Genomic DNA, 20,970 nt, shown 5'->3' on the forward strand with positions numbered 1-20,970 from the left:
GCTGTATCACCGCCTGGTACGGCAACTGCACCGCCCGCAACCGGGGGGCTCTCCAGAGGGTGGTGGGTCTGCACAACACATCACCGGGGGCACACTGCCTGCCCTCCCGGACACCTACAGCCCCTGACGTCACAGTAAGACCAAAAAGATCATCAACCACCCGAGCCACGGCCTGTTCACCCCATTATCATCCAGAAGGCGAGGTCAGCACAGGTGCATCAAAGCTGAGACCGAGAGACTCAAAAACAGCTTCTATCTCAAGGCCATCAGACTGTTAAGTAGCCATCACTAGCCGGCTACCACCCGGTTACTCAACCCTGGAATCACTAGTCACTTTAACAATGTTTACATAGTGCTTTACTCATCTCATATGTATATACTCTATTCTATTCTACTGTATTTTAGTCAGTGCCACTCTGACATTGCTCGTCTTAATATTTATATAAACTCAGCAAAAAAAGAAACATCCCTTTTTCAAGACCCTTTCAAAGATAATTAGTAAAAATCCAAATAACTTCACAGATCTTCATTGTAAAAGGTTTAAACACTGTTTCCCATGCTTGTTCAATGAACTATAAACAATTAATGAACATGCACCTGTGGAACGGTCGCTAAGACACTAACAGCTTACAGACGGTAGGCAATTAAGATTACAGTTATGAAAACTTAGGACACTAAAGAGGCCTTTCTACTGATTCTGAAAAACACCAAAAGAAAGATGCCCAGGGTCCCTGCTCATATGTGTGAACGTGCCTTAGGCATGCTGCAAGGAGTCATGAGGACTGCAGATGTGGCCAGGGAAATAAATTGCAATGTCCGTACTGTGAGACGCCTAAGACAGCGCTACAGGGAGACAGGACGGACAGCTGATCGTCCTCACAGTGGCAGACCACGTGTAACAACACCTGCACAGGATCTGTACATCCGAACATCACACCTGCGGGACAGGTACAGGATGGCAACAACAACTGTCCGAGTTACACCAGGAACGCACAATCCCTCCATCAGTGCTCAGACTGTCCGCAATAGGCTGAGAGAGGCTGGACTGAGGGCTTGTAGGCCTGTTGTAAGGCAGGTCCTCACCAGACATCACCGACAACAACGTCGCCTATGGGCACAAACCCACTGTCGCTGGACCAGACAGGACTGGCAAAAAGTGCTCTTCACTGACGAGTCACGGTTTTGTATCACCAGGGGTGATGGTCGGATTCGCGATTATCGTCGAAGGAATGAGCGTTACACCGAGGCCTGTACTCTGGAGCGGGATCGATTTGGAGGTGGAGGGTCCGTCATGGTCTGTGGCGATGTGTCACAGCATCATCGGACTGAGCTTGTTGTCATTGCAGGAAATCTCAACACTGTGCGTTACAGGGAAGACATCCTCCTCCCTCATGTGGTACCCTTCCTGCAAGCTCATCCTGAAATGACCCTCCAGCATGGCAATGCCACCAGCCACACTGCTCGTTCTGTGCGTGATTTCCTGCAAGACAGGAATGTCAGTGTTCTGCCATGGCCAGCGAAGAGGCCGGATCTCAATCCCATTGAGCACGTCTGGGACCTGTTGGATCGGAGGGTGAAGGCTAGGGCCATTCCCCCCAGAAATGTCCGGGAACTTGCAGGTGCCTTGGTGGAAGAGTGGGGTAACATCTCACAGCAAGAACTGGCAACTCTGGTGCAGTCTGTGAGGAGGAGATGCACTGCAGTACTTAATGCAGCTGGTGGCCACACCAGATACTGACTGTTACTTTTGATTTTGACCCCCCGTTTGTTCAGGGACACATTATTCAATTTCTGTTAGTCACATGTCTGTGGAACTTGTTCAGTTTATGTCTCAGTTGTTGAATCTTGTTATGTTCATAAAAATATTTATGTATGTTAAGTTTGCTGAAAATAAACACAGTTGACAGTGAGAGGACATTTCTTTTTTTTCTGAGTTTATTTCTTAATTCCATTCTTTAACTTTTAGATTTGTATATATTGTTGTGAATTGTTAGATACTACTGCACTGTTGGAGCTAGTGACAAGCATTTTCACTACACCCGCAATAACATCTGCTAAATGTGAGTATGTGACCAATAAAATGTTATTTGATTTTGATTTGATATATAGATACACACTGACATGCATGCACTGATGTACACACACAGACACACAGACACACACACACACCAAAATGACCACTTGTCAGTGTGTGTGTTTACTATTATCTTTAATACTCTGGTCCTGCACGGGTTTCCTAACCACCATCCCTCCCCTGGGAAGCTGTGGATTCTACCTGAGTAAATGTTTACCTCTCTGTGTTTGTGCTGCTAACACACAGAGTAACCACACAAACAAACCAGACACCATCACTGATGGCTATCTGAGCTGACAGATGACTCTGATCGGTTGTGATGGAAGTGTGTGTGTGTGTGTGTGTGTGTGTGTGTGTGTGTGTGTGTGTGTGTGTGTGTGTGTGTGTGTGTGTGTGTGTGTGTGTGTGTGTGTACATTTATGTCTGTATGTGCAAACACTCCCCATGTCACACCCCTACCCTTCCCCATTCCTCTGAGTCTCTGCTCTGTCCTCTACACACCTATCATCAGTCATACATTGACAGTCCATCCCCCTGGCCGTGTCAGGTTTCTATGGCTTACACGGCCTGTTAATTCAGGTGTTAAGTGATGACTGATCGAGGTGTTTCTTCCTGTTAGGCGGTTTACAGAGGAATACCTCCCCAAAACCATGTGGTGGCTGTGTGTGTGTGTGTGTGTGTGTGTGTGTGTGTGTGTGTGTGTGTGTGTGTGTGTGTGTGTGTGTGTGTGTGTGTGTGTGTGTGTGTGTGTGTGTGTGTGTGTGTGTGTGTGCGCGTAAGTGCGTGCGTGTGTGTGGTTGTGTGCGTGCGTGTGTGCGCGCGTGAGTGCATGCGTGTGTGTGGTTGTGTGCGTGTGTGTGTGTGTGTGTGTGCGCGTGCGCGTGGTTGTGTGTGTGTGTGTGTGTGTGTGTGTGCGTGCGGCTGTTGCCATTGTAGGATAGGAGCGTCCAGAACATATATTTTTATATGGACGTCTAGGGAAGTGTAGGGGATATCAAAACTGGTTTGCTGAACCAGCTGTTTCCATATTCCAGTCTGTCGCTGGAAAAGAAAATGCTCAGGTCACAAAGGGGCTGAGTCTAACATGAGTGTGTGTTATTTCAGTGATGAAATGGGACTAAATGAGAGTGTGTGTTGTGAGGAACAGAGACAGTAGCATGGTTGTATAGTTATAACTGAGGTTCTCAAACTAGCCATAGTTCACTAGCAATCCCTTCTTTAATGTATATAGCACAGCTCATGTAGGAGCCAAGTCGTAAAGGACCATTCTCTTTACCAGGGCTCTCCAACCCTGTTCCTGGAGAAATACCCTCCTGTAGGTTTTAACTCCAACCCTGTTCCTGGAGAAATACCCTCCTGTAGGTTTTAACTCCAACCCTGTTCCTGGAGAAATACCCTCCTGTAGGTTTTAACTCCAACCCTGTTCCTGGAGAAATACCCTCCTGTAGGTTTACACTCCAACCCTGTTCCTGGAGAAATACCCTCCTGTAGGTTTTAACTCCAACCCTGTTCCTGGAGAGATACCCTCCTGTAGGTTTTAACTCCAACCCTGTTCCTGGAGAGCTACCCTCCTGTAGGTTTTAACCTACAGGAGGGTATTTCTCCAGGAACAGGGTTGGAAACCCCTATTAAGTTAAAATCATTTTCAATGCTTTGTTGATGTATAAATGAATGAGGTACTCATGACAAATACTACAATTCTTCATCTGCATTAACAAAGAACTATGCGGGTAGTCAGTCTGTGTTTGCTGCAGCATATTTGATGTTCTGCTGCCCTCTAGTGGTGATCTTGACTCTCAACAGCATTTCTGCATTTCTTAAAGGCCCAGTGCATTCAACATTTAGTTTTCTTATGTTTGCATTATACTGTACAACAGCTGATAACAGTTGCTGGTTGAAAATGCAACCTACACATCAGTGGAGGCTGTTGAGGAGAGGACAGCTCATAATAATGGCTGGAATGGAGTGAATGGAAGGATAATAACCACATGGTAACCATGTGTTTGATGTGTTCCAAACTTCTCTGCCAATAACATCTAGTTTTCAGATTACATATCCCTCCCCACTCCCAGACAGTCCTTATTGCTTGAGAACAATGTTTTTGCTAAACAGACAGTTTTGTATTTTTTTTTATTTTAATGGAAAACTATTATAGAAATGTACTTAATTATTACCCAGAAAGGATGTCCACACTGCGCCATCAACTGAACAGCAATTGTGTCCACATTGTCCTTGGAGGCCACAGTCTGTTAACTGTCAGCCTAGTCATATTATCATCAGTCTGTTAACTGTCAGCCTGGTCATGTTATCATCAGTCTGTTAACTGTCAGCCTGGTCATGTTATCATCAGTCTGTTAACTGTCAGCCTGGTCATGTTATCATCATCAGTCTGTTAACTGTCAGCCTGGTCATGTTATCATCATCAGTCTGTTAACTGTCAGCCTGGTCATGTTATCATCAGTCTGTTAACTGTCAGCCTGGTCATGTTATCATCATCAGTCTGTTAACTGTCAGCCTGGTCATGTTATCATCATCAGTTTGTTAACTGTCAGCCTGGTCATGTTATCATCATCAGTCTGTTAACTGTCAGCCTGGTCATGTTATCATCAGTCTGTTAACTGTCAGCCTGGTCATGTTATCATCATCAGTCTGCTAACTGTCACCCTGGTCATGTTATCATCATCAGTCTGTTAACTGTCAGCCTGGTCATGTTATCATCATCAGTCTGTTAACTGTCAGCCTGGTCATGTTATCATCAGTCTGTTAACTGTCAGCCTGGTCATGTTATCATCATCAGTCTGCTAACTGTCACCCTGGTCATGTTATCATCATCAGTCTGTTAACTGTCACCCTGGTCATGTTATCATCATCAGTCTGTTAACTGTCAGCCTGGTCATGTTATCATCATCAGTCTGTTAACTGTCACCCTGGTCATGTTATCATCATCAGTCTGCTAACTGTCACCCTGGTCATGTTATCATCATCAGTCTGCTAACTGTCAGCCTGGTCATGTTATCATCAGTCTGTTAGACTCTTAAGGATCTGACCCTTTTTTCAATTTTCGCCTAAAATGACATACCAAAATCTATGCCTGTAGCTCAGGACCCGAAGCAAGGATATGCATATTCTTGATACCATTTGAAAGGAAACACTTTGAAGTTTGTGGAAATGTTAAATTAATGTAGGATAATATAACACATTAGATCAGGTAAAAGATAATGCAAAGAAAAAACCATGTGTTTTAATGTATTTTTTTTGTACCATCATCTTTGAAATGTAAGAAAAAGGCCAATATATGACTTTGGCATCTAGGTGCAATTTAGATTTTGGCCACTAGATGGCTGCAGTGTATGTGCAAAGTTTTAGACTGATTCAATGAACCATTGTATTTCTGTTTAAAATGTTATATCGAGACTGCCCAAATGTGGCTAATTGGTTTATTAATACATTTTCAAGTTAATAACTGTGCACTTTCCTCAAACAATAGCATGGTATTCTTTCACTGTAATAGCTACTATAAATTGGACAGTGCAGTTAGATTAACAAGAATTTAAGCTTTCTGCCAATATCAGATATGTCTATGTCCTGGGAAATGTTCTTGTTACTTACAACCTCATGCTAATCACATTAGCCAATGTTAGCTCACACGTCCCGCGGGGAAAACTGTCAGCCTGGTCATGTTATCATCATCAGTCTGTTAACTGTCAGCCTGGTCATGTTATCATCATCAGTCTGTTAACTGTCAGCCTTGTCATGTTATCATCATCAGTCTGTTAACTGTCAGCCTGGTCATGTTATCATCATCAGTCTGTTAACTGTCAGCCTGGTCATGTTATCATCATCAGTCTGTTAACTGTCAGCCTGGTCATGTTATCATCATCAGTCTGTTAACTGTCAGCCTGGTCATGTTATCATCATCAGTCTGTTAACTGTCAGCCTGGTCATGTTATCATCATCAGTCTGTTAACTGTCAGCCTGGTCATGTTATCATCATTAGTCTGTTAACCTGTTGGGTCTAGGGGGCAGCATTTGCACGTCTGGATAAAAAAAATGTACCCGATTTAATCTGGTTACTAATCCTACCCAGTAACTAGAATATGCATATACTTATTATATATGGATAGAAAACACTCTAAAGTTTCCAAAACTGTTTGAATGGTGTCTGTGAGTATAACAGAACTCATTTGGCAGGCAAAACCCTGAGACATTTTCTGACAGGAAGTGGATACCTGATGTGTTGTATTGACTTTAAACCTATCCCATTGAAAAACACAGGGGTTTAGGAATATTTTGGCACTTCCTATTGCTTCCACTAGATGTCACCAGCCTTTACAAAGTGTTTTGAGTCTTCTGGAGGGAGATCTGACCGAACAAGAGCCATGGAACGGTGATGTCCCATTAGACACCTGGCGCGCTACTTCATGTTGGGTACCCTCGTTCCAATACGTTATAAAAGGCTATGCATTCGTCCACCTTGAATATTATTCATGTTCTGGTTAAAAAAGGCCCTAATGATTTATGCTATACAACGTTTGACATGTTTGAACGAACGGAAATATATTTTTTCCCCTCGTTCATGACGAGAAGTCCGGCTGGCTTACATCATGTGCTAACGAGACGGAGATTTTTGGACATAAATGATGAGCTTTTTTGAACAAAACTACATTCGTTATGGACCTGTGATACCTGGAAGTGACATCTGATGAAGAGAATCAAAGGTAATGGATTATTTACATAGTATTTTCGATTTTAGATCTCCCCAACATGACGTCTAGTCTGTATCGCAACGCGTATTTTTCTGGGCACAGTGCTCAGATTATTGCAAAGTGTGATTTCCCAGTAAGGTTATTTTTAAATCTGGCAAGTTGATTGCGTTCAAAAGATGTAAATCTATAATTCTTTAAATGACAATATAATATTTTACCAATGTTTTCTAATTTTAATTATTTAATTTGTGACGCTGACTTGACTGCCGGTTATTGGAGGGAAACGATTTCCTCAACATCAATGCCATAGTAAAACGCTGTTTTTGTATATAAATATGAACTTGATAGAACTAAAAATGCATGCATTGTCTAACATAATGTCCTAGGAGTGTCATCTGATGGAGATTGTAAAAGGTTAGTGTATCATTTTAGCTGGTTTTATGGTTTTGGTGACCCTGTCTTTGACTTGACAAAACATTACACACAACTCTTGTAAATGTACTGTCCTAACATACTCTAAATTTATGCTTTCGCCGTAAAACCTTTTTGAAATCGTAAAACGTGGTTAGATTAAGGAGATGTTTATCTTTCAAATGGTGTAACATAGTTGTATTTTTGAAAAATTTGAATTTTGACATTTATTTGGATTCAAATTTGCCGCTCTTGAAATGCACCTGCTGTTGATGGAGTGCACCACAGGTGGCACGCTAGCGTCCCACCTAGCCCCAAGAGGTTAACTGTCAGCCTTGTCATGTTGACTGGTTTCCTTCAGTTTGTATGATACGGACATGGTGGTCCAATCTACTACGTGTTGGGTGAGTGTGAAGCTGAGTCCTCTCTATAATGTAACATAATAAGTCCTCTCTATAATGTAACATAATAAGTCCTCTCTATAATGTAACATAATAAGTCCTCTCCATAATGTAACATAATAAGTCCTCTCTATAATGTAACATAATAAGTCCTCTCTATAATGTAACATAAAAAGTCCTCTCCATAATGTAACATAATAAGTCCTCTCTATAATGTAACATAATAAGTCCTCTCTATAATGTAACATAATAAGTCCTCCATGAAGTTGATGCAAAGAGTCAGTATTTGCAAGACCTTTTTCAAGACCTCTGCAATCCGCCCTGGCATGCTGTCAATTAACTTCTGGGCCACATCTTGACTGATGGCAGCCCATTCTTGCATAATCAATGCTTGGAGTTTGTCAGAATTTGTGGGTTTTTTGTTTGTCCACCCGCCTCTTGAGTATTGACCACAAGTTCTCAATGGGATTAAGGTCTGGGGAGTTTCCTGGCCATGGACCCAAAATATCCATGTTTTGTTCCCCGAGCCACTTAGTTATCACTTTTGCCTTATGGCAAGGTGCTCCATCATGCAGGAAAAGGCATTGTTCGTCACCAAACTGTTCCTGGATGGTTGGGAGAAGTTGCTCTCGGAGGATGTGTTGGTACCATTCTTTATTCATGGCTGTGTACTTAGGCAAAATTGTGAGTGAGCCCACTCCCTTGGCTGAGAAGCAACCCCACACATTAATGGTCTCAGGATGCTCTACTGTTGGCATGACACAGGACTGATGGTAGCGCTCACCTTGTCTTCTCCGGACAAGCTTTTTTCCAGATGCCCCAAACAATCAGAAAGGGGATTCATCAGAGAAAATGACTTTACCCCAGTCCTCAGCAGTCCAATCCCTGTACCTTTTGCAGAATATCAGTCTGTCCCTGATGTTTTTCCTGAAGAGAAGTGGCTTCTTTGCTACCCTTCTTGACACCAGGCCATCCTCCAAAAGTCTTCGCCTCACTGTGCGTGCAGATGCACTCACACCTGCCTGCTGCCATTCCTGAGCAAGCTCAGTCCTGGTGGTGCTCCGATCCCGCAGCTGAATCAACTTTAGGAGACGGTCCTGGCGCTTGCTGGACTTTCTTGGGCGCCCTGAAGCCTTCGTCACAACAATTGAACCGCTCTCCTTGAAGTTCTTGATGAGCCGATAAATGGTTGATTTAGGTGCAATCTTACTGGCAGCAATATCCTTGCCTGTGAAGCCCTTTTTGTGCAAAGCAATGATGACGGCGCGTGTTTCCTTGCAGGTAATCATGGTTGACAGAGGAATAACAATGATTCCAAGCACCACCCTCCTTTTGAAGCTTCCAGTCTGTTATTCAAACTCAATCAGCATGACAGAGTGATCTCCAGCCTTGTCCTCGTCAACACTCACACCTGTGTTAACGAGAGAATCACTGACATGATGTCAGCTGGTCCTTTTGTGACAGGGCTGAAATGCAGTGGAAATGTTTTTTGGGATTCAGTTCATTTGCATGACAGAGGGACTTTGCAATTAATTGCAATTCATATGATCACTCTTCATAACTGTTGTGTGTGTATCCTGTGTGTGTATTTTCTTTCCTTCTCCCCTATTCACAGCTGTCGCCAATCAGTCACCAATCAGTCGGCAATCAGAAAACACCTGCTCCTTTTCCCTTACAAATCACATCCCCTTTCCCTTGGTTTAAAAACCCAGTCAGTTGTTTTCTCTGGAGCTCGATCTCTCTGTGTCTCAATCTCCCTGTGTCTCAATCTCCCTGTGTCTCAATCTCTCTGTGTCTCAATCTCTCTGTGTCTCAATCTCTCTCTCTCTCTCTCTCTCTCTCTCTCTCTCTCTCTCTCTCTCCCCCCCACCCCCCCCCCCCTCTCTGGATTGAGCTCTCTTTTGGTTTTTGTTGCTACATGTCACATTTGTCCGGTACCTGTGAGTATATATTGATGTGCTTCATGACTGTTTGTTGGTGGGAAAAGGGGTACCAAGACAAGTCGCCCATGGGCATACATTAACCGTAGGTAAAAATTGTCTAAAGGACACTAGTTAGAACTGGGCGGACCACCCACTGTATTTTATTGGTTAGTGAGCTAACTGTTGTTGAAGCAGGCTAGTCTAGCTTAGGGGTGTTTTTGGATATTTATTATTTATTTCCTTGGGTCCAGCTCAGCCCCTCTTCCCGCCCCCCTTTACCGTGTGTTTACCAAATAAACCTATAGTGTTTGACGGTAAATTTAAGTTGTCTGTGGTTTTTGTTCTCACTGTTCCTTTTCACTGTTATAATTTGCATGAGTTATGTTACGGGTCTCGTTTCCATCCCCCCTAGACTGCAGGGCCAAAGGGATTCGTAACAATAACATTCTGGAGTATATGCAAATTGCCATCATACAAACTGAGGCAGCAGACTTTGTGAAAATTTATATTTGTGTCATTCTCAACTTTTGGCCACGACTGTATAGGACTCTGAGTAAAGCAGTAAGCCAATAGGATTCCTCTGTTTCCCCAAGCCAATATGATGCCTCTGTGTTTACCCAAGCCAATTGGATGCCTCTGTGTTTCCCCAAGCCGTGGACGAGGCAAGACAAATATTTCACTTCTGGATGCCAGGCTAAACAACCAGCAGGCTTCCCCCATGTTGCTTCATGTGTAGAACTATCAAGAACCAGACATTTCCACTACCCAGGAAGCAGTGGCCAGGTTTTAGTGGCTAGCCAAGCCCAGTGTCTCTACTGTCTAGACTCTAGCCTGTAGGTTTGCTAGGGATTGCCAAGACCTGGGTAGCAATACTGAGCTAACTGTCATCCAGCTTTGATGAATCACAGACCTCTATGACTATATTGTTTATATACTGTAGTCCCATTGTATTATGTCATTCAATCAATATCCAACTAGAACACCATTTGATTACTAAGCAAGCTATCAATCTAATCAATGAAATGAGTTAAAAGCCTGATTAGCACACTAGCATTGAGTGAATTGAAAACCAGCCAACCCCTGACCTCCCCAGAGCTACTTAAGACTATTTTAGCATAATTACTCACATTGACCAAAACTGTGACCCTGAATGACCCCTTGACGGCCCCCGGTTACCATGGTAACACTCAGGCAAGGTCAGTACTAACCTTTGCAAATTAGCCCCTCCTGGCTGACGGTCTGTTTGCACACGCCACAGTGCTTGTTCTTCTTGAACGTCTTCACTCGAAAGGTGTGTGAATGGATCCCCTCAAACTCCTCAGGCTGCAAAAAGAAAAAGACAGAGTTGGAGGGTTAGTGTTCAATTGCAGATGGCTCAGTTGGTTTGAGGTGTGGTGGTGTCAATACAAAGTGGGTTCAATTTGTGTGTAGGCCATGGTATTTGCAAGGGTTTTGTGTGGACAAAGTCATTTGGACATTTCTCACAGACTAAGAAAATGACCTTGCATATACCATCACCCAAAATAGGAATAATAGTCAAATTCACATCGTCTGTCAGTATAAGTTAGTTTAAAGGAGATGCATCTATAGGCATAGTCAATTCAACTTTTATAATTTGCTTAGATCAGGGATTGGCAACCGACAGCCCGCGGGCCGCCCTTTTGTAGACCCTCGAATCTACACCCCACCCCCCTCTCAACAACAACAAAATACAGCAAAAAACATCAAGCGCTATGATGAAACTGGCTCTCATGAGGACCGCCACCGGAAAGGAAGACTCAGCGTTACCTCTGCTGCAGAGGATAAGTTCATTAGGGTTACCAGCCTCAGAAATTGCAGCCCAAATAAATTCTTCACAGAGTACAAGTAACAGACACATCTCAACATCAACTGTTCAGAGGAGACTGCGTGTATCAGACGTTCATTATTGAATTGTAGCAAAGAATCCACTACTAAAGGAAACCAATAAGAAGAAGAAGAGACTTGCTTGGGCCAAGAAACACGAGCAATGGACATTAGACCGGTGGAAAAATGTCCTTTGGTCTGATGAGTCCAAATTTAGCATTTTTTATTCCAACCGCAGTGTCTTTGTGAGAAGCAGAGTAGGTGAACGGATGATGCATGTGTAGTTCCCACCACGAATTATGGAGGAGGAGGAGTGATGGTGTGGGGGTGCTATGCTGGTGATACTGTCAGTGATTTATTTAGAATTCAAGGCATAATTAACCAGTATTGCTACCACAGCATTCTGCAGCGATACGCGATCATTTGTTTTTCAACAGGACAATGACCCAACACACCTCCAGGCTGTGTAAGGGCTGTTTGACCAAAAAAGAGTGATGGAGTGCTGCATCAGATGACCTGGCTTCCAGAATCACCCGAACTCAACCCAACTGAGATGGTTTTGGGATGAATTGGACCGCAGAGTGAAGAAAAAGCAGCCAACAACTACTCAGCATATGTGGGAACTGGAATACCTAGTCAGTTGTACAACTGAATGCCTTCAACTGAAATGTGTCTTCCGGATTTAACCCCACCCCTTTAATTCAGAGAGATGCAGGGGGGCTGACTTAATTAACATCCACGTCTGAACGCACAGAACCCAAACCTTTCCACATCACAGACAAAAGATTTGCACTAAAGTGGAAACATGTTAGAATTTGGCCCAACAACTGTAGAAATTGTACACTTAGTCTGAGTGTAGACACTCAGCTGCCCTTTGCAAGGAAGTAGTCCCCATTTTCTCTACTCTGAGAAACAAGATCAACCACATAACCCCATCTCCCTCCACTCCCCCTCCCTCCTTTTCCTGGGCCACTGCTGCAAGCCCCCTGAGATGATTCCTATCTAACAGTGTCCACAGTGCAGCCTCCCCTGAAAGGACCCCCTGTCTACAGCCAGCCAGCCCCTGTGTTTTCATTCTCCTATAATTACATCTCAACTGTTCTCCCTTCTTCCAGTCTGCCTTCTAAAACCCGCTCGTTGGCAGGGGAGTCGGGGTAACAGAAAAGTCAAAGTGAAGGACAACCGTCTCCCGTAGCGTCTCGGCTCGCTGCTAAACCTGTGTCATGTTCCCTTTTTGTGGTCAGCCTGTCCTTAATGGACGACTTTGGGGGAATCGGTGACATCACTTCCTCTAAGTATTTGCTCAGCTGGTCCCGATTTTGGTATTTTTGAGTTTCTGCTCTGTGGGATATTAAGCCCCACTAACACACGGTCTGTTGGCCCAACAAAGCAATATTGAGCCAAAATGACAAAATGATTGTACAAGTTAAGAGAGCACACATAACCAGGAGATATCCTGCACGTATGTCACCTGTCTGGAAAGTGAATCAAGACTAACACGTAAACACGGAGGAAAGAATGTACTGTATAACAAAGAGACCTAGGGACTGAATTCGACCCCCAATGCATTGTGGGATAGCATAGATGTAAAACAGACCAGATTCTATAACCTACACCCTTCCCTTCTTAAATGGTGTTGTGTGTGTGTGTGTGTGTGTGTCTGGGCATGCACGTCTCTTAATATAACTCCCTACATATGCTTTATGAGGAACAAACACTGAGAAAACTGATGAGGGCTTACTGAATGCTTTTCAAGGCAGGAAACGCAGGCCGGAATGGCTTTATAATATCTATCCAGCTTCCATTAAGCTAGCGTGTGCTCGCTGGACAGGGTTAAAAAAAGCAATGTGGTTGGCACATTGACCAACTTTACAGATGGATTGTATATGGCATGGGAATGCCACAGAGGAAAGGACAGGGAACCTCCAGGAATGGCACAGTATGGAGTGACGGTGTGCCATAGAGAATTCCCAGGCCTGAGAGAATTCCCAGACTGGCCACTGCAGCCACACCAGTAATGACTGTGTGTACACCGTTTTGTCGTCAATCCCAAGCAGTCGGTAGAAAAAGTGTTTTAAATGCAGTAAGGCAAGGTTAGTGTTAAACACTTCAGCAGACTCTAACTTGCTCTCCCCCACCACCTCTCAACAAACTGTATATGGCACACCACCCTCTATCCCACTGCTGGCATGCCACTGAAGCTAAGCAGCGTTGGTCCTGGTCGGACCCTAGATGGGAGACCAGATGCTGCTGGAAGTGGTGTTGGAGGGCCAGTAGGAGGCACTCTTTCCTCTGATCTAAAATAAAATATCTATATATACCAATACCTCAGGACAGTGATTGGGGACATTGCCCTGTGTAGGGTGCTGTCTTTCGAGAGGGATGTTAATGTGGTCACAAAAAAATCCCATGACGCTTATCGTAAGAATAAGGGTTTTAACCCCTCTATCCTGGCCCTCATGGCCACCTAATCATCCCCAATAGGCTCATTCATTCCCCAGGTTGTTGCTGTAAATGAGAATGGGTTCTCAGTCAACTGGCCTGGTAAAATAAGGGTTAAGTCTACATTCTCTTTTGGTCTTGGTCCCTTAGAACATATCTTTCATCTCACTTTCGTTCTCTCTGTCTCTTTCTCTTCCTCCCCTCTACCTTTCTCCCTCCCCCACTTAGCAGAGAGGTAGATTTATGGACGTCTGTGCAGTCTACAGGAAAGCCAAAGGTCTGGTTCCCATGACAGGCAAAGATTAGTGTCGTCTCCCTCCAGTCAAAAGCTAAATATCATTTTATCAGACTGATTTAGCATAAGGTGTTTGGGTTAGGACCAGGATTAGCATTAGCCTCGGTTAGCATTATGTTCAGTCAAATGACCATGACGGTTAGCAGCAGCAATGCTAGCATCATGTGCATAGTTCAATGATTGTTGAGCTTAGCTTTAGTGGGGCAGTCATAAGCTAGTGCTTACTAGCTAAAATGTACACCCTGCCTCAATATTAACTGCTTATGTATCACTTTGACATGACACCAAATACCTAGTGTGTTGTTGTATTTTCTCTGTTGCTATTCCCACAGCTTTTCCGTAGCCTACCATAGCGCCTCTTGGGCTTAGCCTTGAGACTAACCCTAAACAACAAACTGCTGTTTATCTCAATGCAGCACCTGACCGGCACTCCTATGGGACTCCCTGAGCCACATCATGACGACTAGACAGCCTGACCCTTCATTCCATCTCGGGGCTATGCCTAGCCACGGCCTAATGTGATTTGCCTAATCTGGTTACCCTAAAACAAGGACTGGAGCTGTGTTGGGCGGCCATCTTGGCAAGGCCATCTCAGAAGAGGGATGAACCTGTCTGGCATGACTACATGATAATGCCAGCATTCCATGACAACGCTCAGCCTGGGAATCTGTTTGTTTGTAGGAGATCATATGTGCTGGCAAACGGCAAAGTGCATTGGTTGTTGCCTACCCAAAACATTAGTGAGAGAGAATAATTGGCATAGGCCCTACAACTAGACGTAAATTACTTATACAGGAGCATACTGATACAAAAAGTGTGTTCTTCGCCACAGATCTAGCATCAATTTCCCCTACCACCAATCCTAACCTTAACTATTATAGGGATACAGAAGTACCCGACATTGTCAGCCGTTACAGAGACAGGCCTACAAACATTATGGAGACATTAGTGCCCCAGAGCTTTCTACCTTCTAACCACATTAACCCCAATACCCCAAAACAACATGCTTAGGTGATCTACTATTTCTGGCCTGAGGCATGAATGGGATCTATTCTTTTTTTTACTCCAGGGGGACACGGAAACTCTGAGTCATGTCAGTGATCGCAGTGTGCTAGCAAGAACAGCTTCATCAAATACCACCCAGGTCAATGCCAGTAATTCAACATACATGTTGTATCATATTTATCTGGCTGTAAATTATCAAAGAATAAAACTGGAACATGGTTGGAAATTCATTCATTATTTTCGATTCCAATCAAATTACCCAAACAATGTGCAGGATTTCGAAACTGTACACACACACACACACACACACACACACACACACACACACACACACACACACACACACACACACACACACACACACACACACACACACACACGTTTGTCACCTAGTTAGTCAGTCCTGGAATCTCCTATGCAGGTTCTCCTCAAAAACATAGTTTTGTTTCATTACAGACTTACAGTAATCTGTTCCCACTTCCCAAGAAGAGAGCTCAAGACCAAATGTAAACGAAAACAACCACGGTATCATGTATACACAGGGTAACACTTATTCAAACATTTACACATAATCCACCTGGCATGTATTTTTTTCCCATGTGAACATTGCCTACATCACAGAATAGTAAATAAAGTGCCTCTTTAGCCTGGTTCTGAAGCCTATTACTCTGTGTAGGGGAGAGTGGGATAAATTAAGCCAAAGGGATAAGTTGAGCCACCCTTGTTTCTAGGAAACAAAATATTTAGGAAGAGGTCACCACATAGGAGATTCCAGCACCCCCTTTCCCTTTCCATTTTTGAGGCGGCAGGTAGCCTGGCGGGTAGGAGCGTTTGGCCAGTAATCCCTGAGCTGACAAGGCAAAAATCAGTTGTTCTGCCCCTGAGCAAGGCAGTTAACCCACTGTCCCCGGGCGCCGTTGATGTGGATGTCGATTAAGGCAGCCCCCATTGCACCTCTCTGATTCAGAGTGGTTGGGTTAAATGCGGAAGACAGAATTCAGTTGTACAACTGACTAGGTATCCCCCTTTCCCTTAATGGAGTCTGTGAAAGAACAAATCATATGGAAAAAGTGGTAAGCAAGTTATGTCCAAAAAAACTGATTTCACCAAGTCAAATGAATGTATTATATTAGAGGTTTCATGATGCATGTATGTAAACCAAAGTAGATAATGTTAAGACTGTTCTATACATCAGTTGGGGTCTCTATTAGCTTCAATATGAGGTCCTGAACCTAGCATGAAAGGGAATCCTTGTAGCTGTGTGGGTTAATATAGTCAAAATGTTAGCCTTGGGGTAAGTTGAGCCAATGGCCATGGGGTAAGTTGAGCCAATGGCCATGGGGTAAGTTGAGCCAATGGTTGAGCCAATGGTAAGTTGAGCAAATTGAAGTGTTTTCTTCCCAGGTGTAATGCAATACATTATTGCTGGGATATGAAGTAACAACAGGGCCTGGCCTATGTTAAAAGTATTTAAAAAAGTAACATTTTTGTTAGGTCTTAAGTCTCTGTTAAAATATGCCTAAAAGGGGTAAAAGACAAAAAGTGATTTTGTTGAATTGTGTTTGGAAAATAAAGATAGACATGGTTTTAAAAAGGTACTGGTAATATTTCATTCAGTACAGACATTTGTAGGCGGCTTAGCTTACAAGATACCACTTTATTTTAACAAGCTATGTTTTCAAAACATTAATTCTGATTATTTCCAGGGATACACAACATCCTGAAATATATGTTGATATCTTTGTTGGAAAGACTACTACATTTCCCTTGACAGAATGTAATAAATGGCACAACTTACCCCACTCTCCCCTAGTTGTGTTTCCTTCACTCTTGCAGACAGAGAGGGAGACAATGTCAGGGACACTCACACATACACACACGCCAGACAGGCAAAATGTCTCAATCTCAGTCTATTCAGCCCAGGGAGTCCCGTTGTATTTGGCTCTCTCAGAGAGAAGAGTGGATCCCCAAAATAAAACGGACTTCTAGTGTGTCCTCCCCTATTGACCAGGGATATGTAACAGAAACCAGGAGAGTCCAGCAAAACACTTTTGGAAAACTTCAGACCTTCTGCCTGGCCCCCCATGTCAGTCACTCATGGACTCTCAGCGTACTACCTAATGTTTTAATTCCCATTAGCAATTTGGGCTGAAGCTCATATTCTTTTTTTGAAAACCAAACAAACAAGCTGTCCTCTGCTTCTCAACCAATCCAGGCCTCCTCTGTTTACCCCCAAATACTATGGAAATAAACAGGACAAACAATATAGCAGGGATCCCTTTGTTGGGCCGGGCCCTCTAATTGTTTCTGTTCATTAGGAGGGCCGCTGCCGCTCACAGACTTTGTTTATTGTCTGTGGTGGGGAGGAAAGTGGGGGCGGACTGTGCGATACGTGGTGCCAGGGATTGCGGGGTTGGGGGTGAGAGGGGTGAGGGGTGGTAGAGGGGGGGGTGTAGGGTAATAATGGGGATACGTTCACTAGAGACAAGGTCTGTGATGCCAGCCATTCAAATGCCCCTGGCCTGCTGTGGTCCTCCCTGTCGCCTCGCTTTTCTCTCCGCCAGACGGGCACAAAGGCAGATGGCTTGAAACAGACACCCTAGGACCCCTGGGGGGGAGCCAAGGCCAGTGTACACACAGCTCCCTTGCTGAGACGCTAAGCTCCTGGGAACAGGGTCCACCCCCCTCGAACCACACACACAATGGAGACCCCTAACCCCAAGGGAGAGAGTGGGGAGTGTGGTTTGGGGGATCCCAATGGGCTGACAGGATTTAAAGCAGAGCTACAGCACTCTGGGGTAACCTCTCCACATTTCCTCTGCATAAAAACCATAATCTCCAACTCAATGAAGGATCAGTGAGAGCTAATGGGTGTGCAGGCTTTTGTTTTAACCCTTCAGTACCACACCTGTTTCAGCCAATCGTAGCTCAGACTGAAAACCAATGTAGATTTTTTTTCAATCGGTTGTATTAGTGATGGACTGGCATTAAAAAAAAAACTCAATAATCTCCAAATCGGTACATTGACAAGCAGCAGAAACAGGGTGAGTCATGGCATCTTGATCCAGACCAAAAATGGCAAAAAAAAGTTGTGATAAATAAAAAAGTATACCAGTTCAATTTAATGTCCAAATAATTGACAGCTGTGCCATATAGATTGCAAAATAGTCTGGAAGAGATTTCCTATGTACCGATTTCATGGCACATGGTTTATGAACTTGTTTTTCAAATAATTATTATATTCTATGCAACCAATATAATATTTATATTTATGAGGATACAACCATCCCAAGTTACTAGTGGAAATTATATAGTATCCAAACCCCAGATTCAAATCACCCCATTACAAACCAATAACGCACAAGGAAACTGAACACAATGTGTCTTTTACAGGCTGAACCGTAAAGGCGGCCACACAGTGAGCCCCAACAGGGATGCTTTTCCACACAGTGAGCCCCAACAGGGATGCTTTTCCACACAGTGAGCCCCAACAGGGATGCTTTTCCACACAGTGAGCCCCAACAGGGATGCTTTTCCACACAGTGAGCCCCAACAGGGATGCTTTTCCACACAGTGAGCCCCAACAGGGATGCTTTTCCACACAGTGAGCCCCAACAGGGATGCTTTTCCACACAGTGAGCCCCAACAGGGATGCTTTTCCACACAGTGAGCCCCAACAGGGATGCTTTTCCACACAGTGAGCCCCAACAGGGATGCTTTTCCACACAGTGAGCCCCAACAGGGATGCTTTTCCACACAGTGAGCCCCAACAGCGATGCTTTTCCACACAGTGAGCCCCAACAGGGATGCTTTTCCACACAGTGAGCCCCAACAGGGATGCTTTTCCACACAGTGAGCCCCAACAGGGATGCTTTTCCACATAGTGAGCCCCAACAGGGATGCTTTTCCACACAGTGAGCCCCAACAGGGATGCTTTTCCACACAGTGAGCCCCAACAGGGATGCTTTTCCACACAGTGAGCCCCAACAGGGATGCTTTTCCACACAGTGAGCCCCAACAGGGATGCTTTTCCACACAGTGAGCCCAAACAGGGATGCTTTTCCACACAGTGAGCCCCAACAGGGATGCTTTTCCACACAGTGAGCCCCAACAGGGATGCTTTTCCACACAATGAGCCCCAACAGGGATGCTTTTCCACACAGTGAGCCCCAACAGGGATGCTTTTCCACACAATGAGCCCAAACAGGGATGCTTTTCCACACAGTGAGCCCCAACAGGGATGCTTTTCCACACAATGAGCCCCAACAGGGATGCTTTTCCACACAATGAGCCCCAACAGGGATGCTTTTCCACACAATGAGCCCCAACAGGGATGCTTTTCCAGCTACAACTCAGAGACATTCTTGCTGGATAAGGTCACCTCGAAAATAAGCTGTTTTCCTCCTCAACGCTAAAAGCTCTGCCATGGATGACTCCCCAGGTCACACACACTCAGAAAAACACAGTCAGGAAGCCGGCGGAGTTCAATCCGAACTGTGAGGCTGGGGAGTGCATCCCTCACCTCATTCATTTACAGTTTTTGCAGACTACACATCACACACAAATACTACACACTTCAGAAAATCTGTACTTTGAGCTTAAGAGCTGTCAGTCTGTAGACAAATGCCGATTCATTTTACAACCCTTATAAGATCCTGTTCAACACACACAGACACACACACACACACTAGTAACAATAATCTACTACTTGAGAAAATGATGATCCCCTTTATGGTATGCCCTTGAAGTATGGTGAGAGAGAGAGAGAGAGTGTGTGTGTGTGTGTGTGTGTGTGTGTGTGTGTGTGTGTGTGTGTGTGTGTGTGTGTGTGTGTGAGAACTCACAGAACCTCAGATGGTGTCAGACAGTGTATCAACTCAAGCCTGATCAGTAGTAGTTACCTCTCTGATTCAGAGGGGTTGGGTTAAATGCAGGAAGACACATTTCAGTTGAATGCATTCAGTTGTACAACTGATTAGGTATCCCCCTTTCCTTTTCCCTTTCCAACGCATCCAGAGATCATGGAGATCATGACCTACTTAACACAGCGTCTCTCAGAGCGTCTCTCATATGGGACACCATGTGTGTGAGTGAGATGTTTACAAGAAGTGGGGTCACTGCGGCAGGTCCCATCTGCTACTATGGGAAGTGTGTGTGCCCTGTCGCTGGAACACTCCTCACGCCCCTACCCTTCCCTCTCTCCAATCCCCACTCCTATTTTGTATCTCCTCACTCTACCAACCCCACCCCACCCCACCCCCTCTATGCATGTTTTCTCCCACAAGGCTGTGATTCTTCTTCTCACAACACGCGAGCAGGCACCTTTGACCTCTTCCATCTCCTTCCACTCCCTGACCTGACCCCACATCCACACTGACACACCAAGGCAGCCTCTACCCCCCAAACAGCACCCAGTCATTTCCATCTCTCTTTCCTCTCACCTCTCTCTCTCTCTCTCCCCCTTCTCTCTCCCAGTCTCTCTCTCCCAGTGTCTCTCTCCAGTGTCTCTCTCCTCCCTCTCGCTCCGTCTCTCACCTCCCTCTCTCTCTCCCAGTCTCTCTCACCTCCCTCTCTCAGCTCCCTTTCTCAACTCCCTCTCTCTCTCTCTCTCTCTCCCAGTCTCTCACCTCCCTCTCTCACCTTCCTCTCTCACCTCCCTCTATCTTTCTGTGTCTCTCTCTCTGTGTCTCTCTCTCTGTGTCTCTCTCTCTCCGTTTCTCTGTCCGACACACACTCCGTGTCTCTCTCTCTCTGCGTCTCTCTCTCTGTCTCTCTCTCCGTCTCTCTCTCCGTCTCTCTCTTAGACGCTCTCTCTCTGTCTCTCTCTTTCTCTCCGTGTCTCTCTATCTGTGTCTCTCTCTCTCTGTGT

At 44.7% G+C, this 20,970-nt stretch overlaps 1 protein-coding gene across 8 annotated transcripts in view; it reads right to left on the bottom strand.

The window, feature by feature from the left end:
- The window catches only part of LOC106586822 (tensin-1), a 328,681-nt gene that overhangs the window by 219,456 nt on the left and 88,255 nt on the right, over nucleotides 1–20,970 (bottom strand). For 7 of the 8 annotated variants that reach the window (XM_045707330.2, XM_045707331.2, XM_045707329.2 and 4 more), the window contains exon 2: nucleotides 10,723–10,837. In XM_045707330.2, coding sequence (XP_045563286.2) covers nucleotides 10,723–10,837 — 115 coding nt within the window. Of the gene's footprint in view, nucleotides 1–10,722; nucleotides 10,838–16,899; nucleotides 17,213–20,970 lie in introns of those variants that run through there. The other variant, XM_045707338.2, reaches the window with a different exon arrangement.

The sequence above is a fragment of the Salmo salar genome, chromosome 25 (genome assembly GCF_965601325.2).
Source record: "Salmo salar chromosome 25, fSalSal1, whole genome shotgun sequence".
Lineage (NCBI taxonomy): Eukaryota > Metazoa > Chordata > Actinopteri > Salmoniformes > Salmonidae > Salmo > Salmo salar.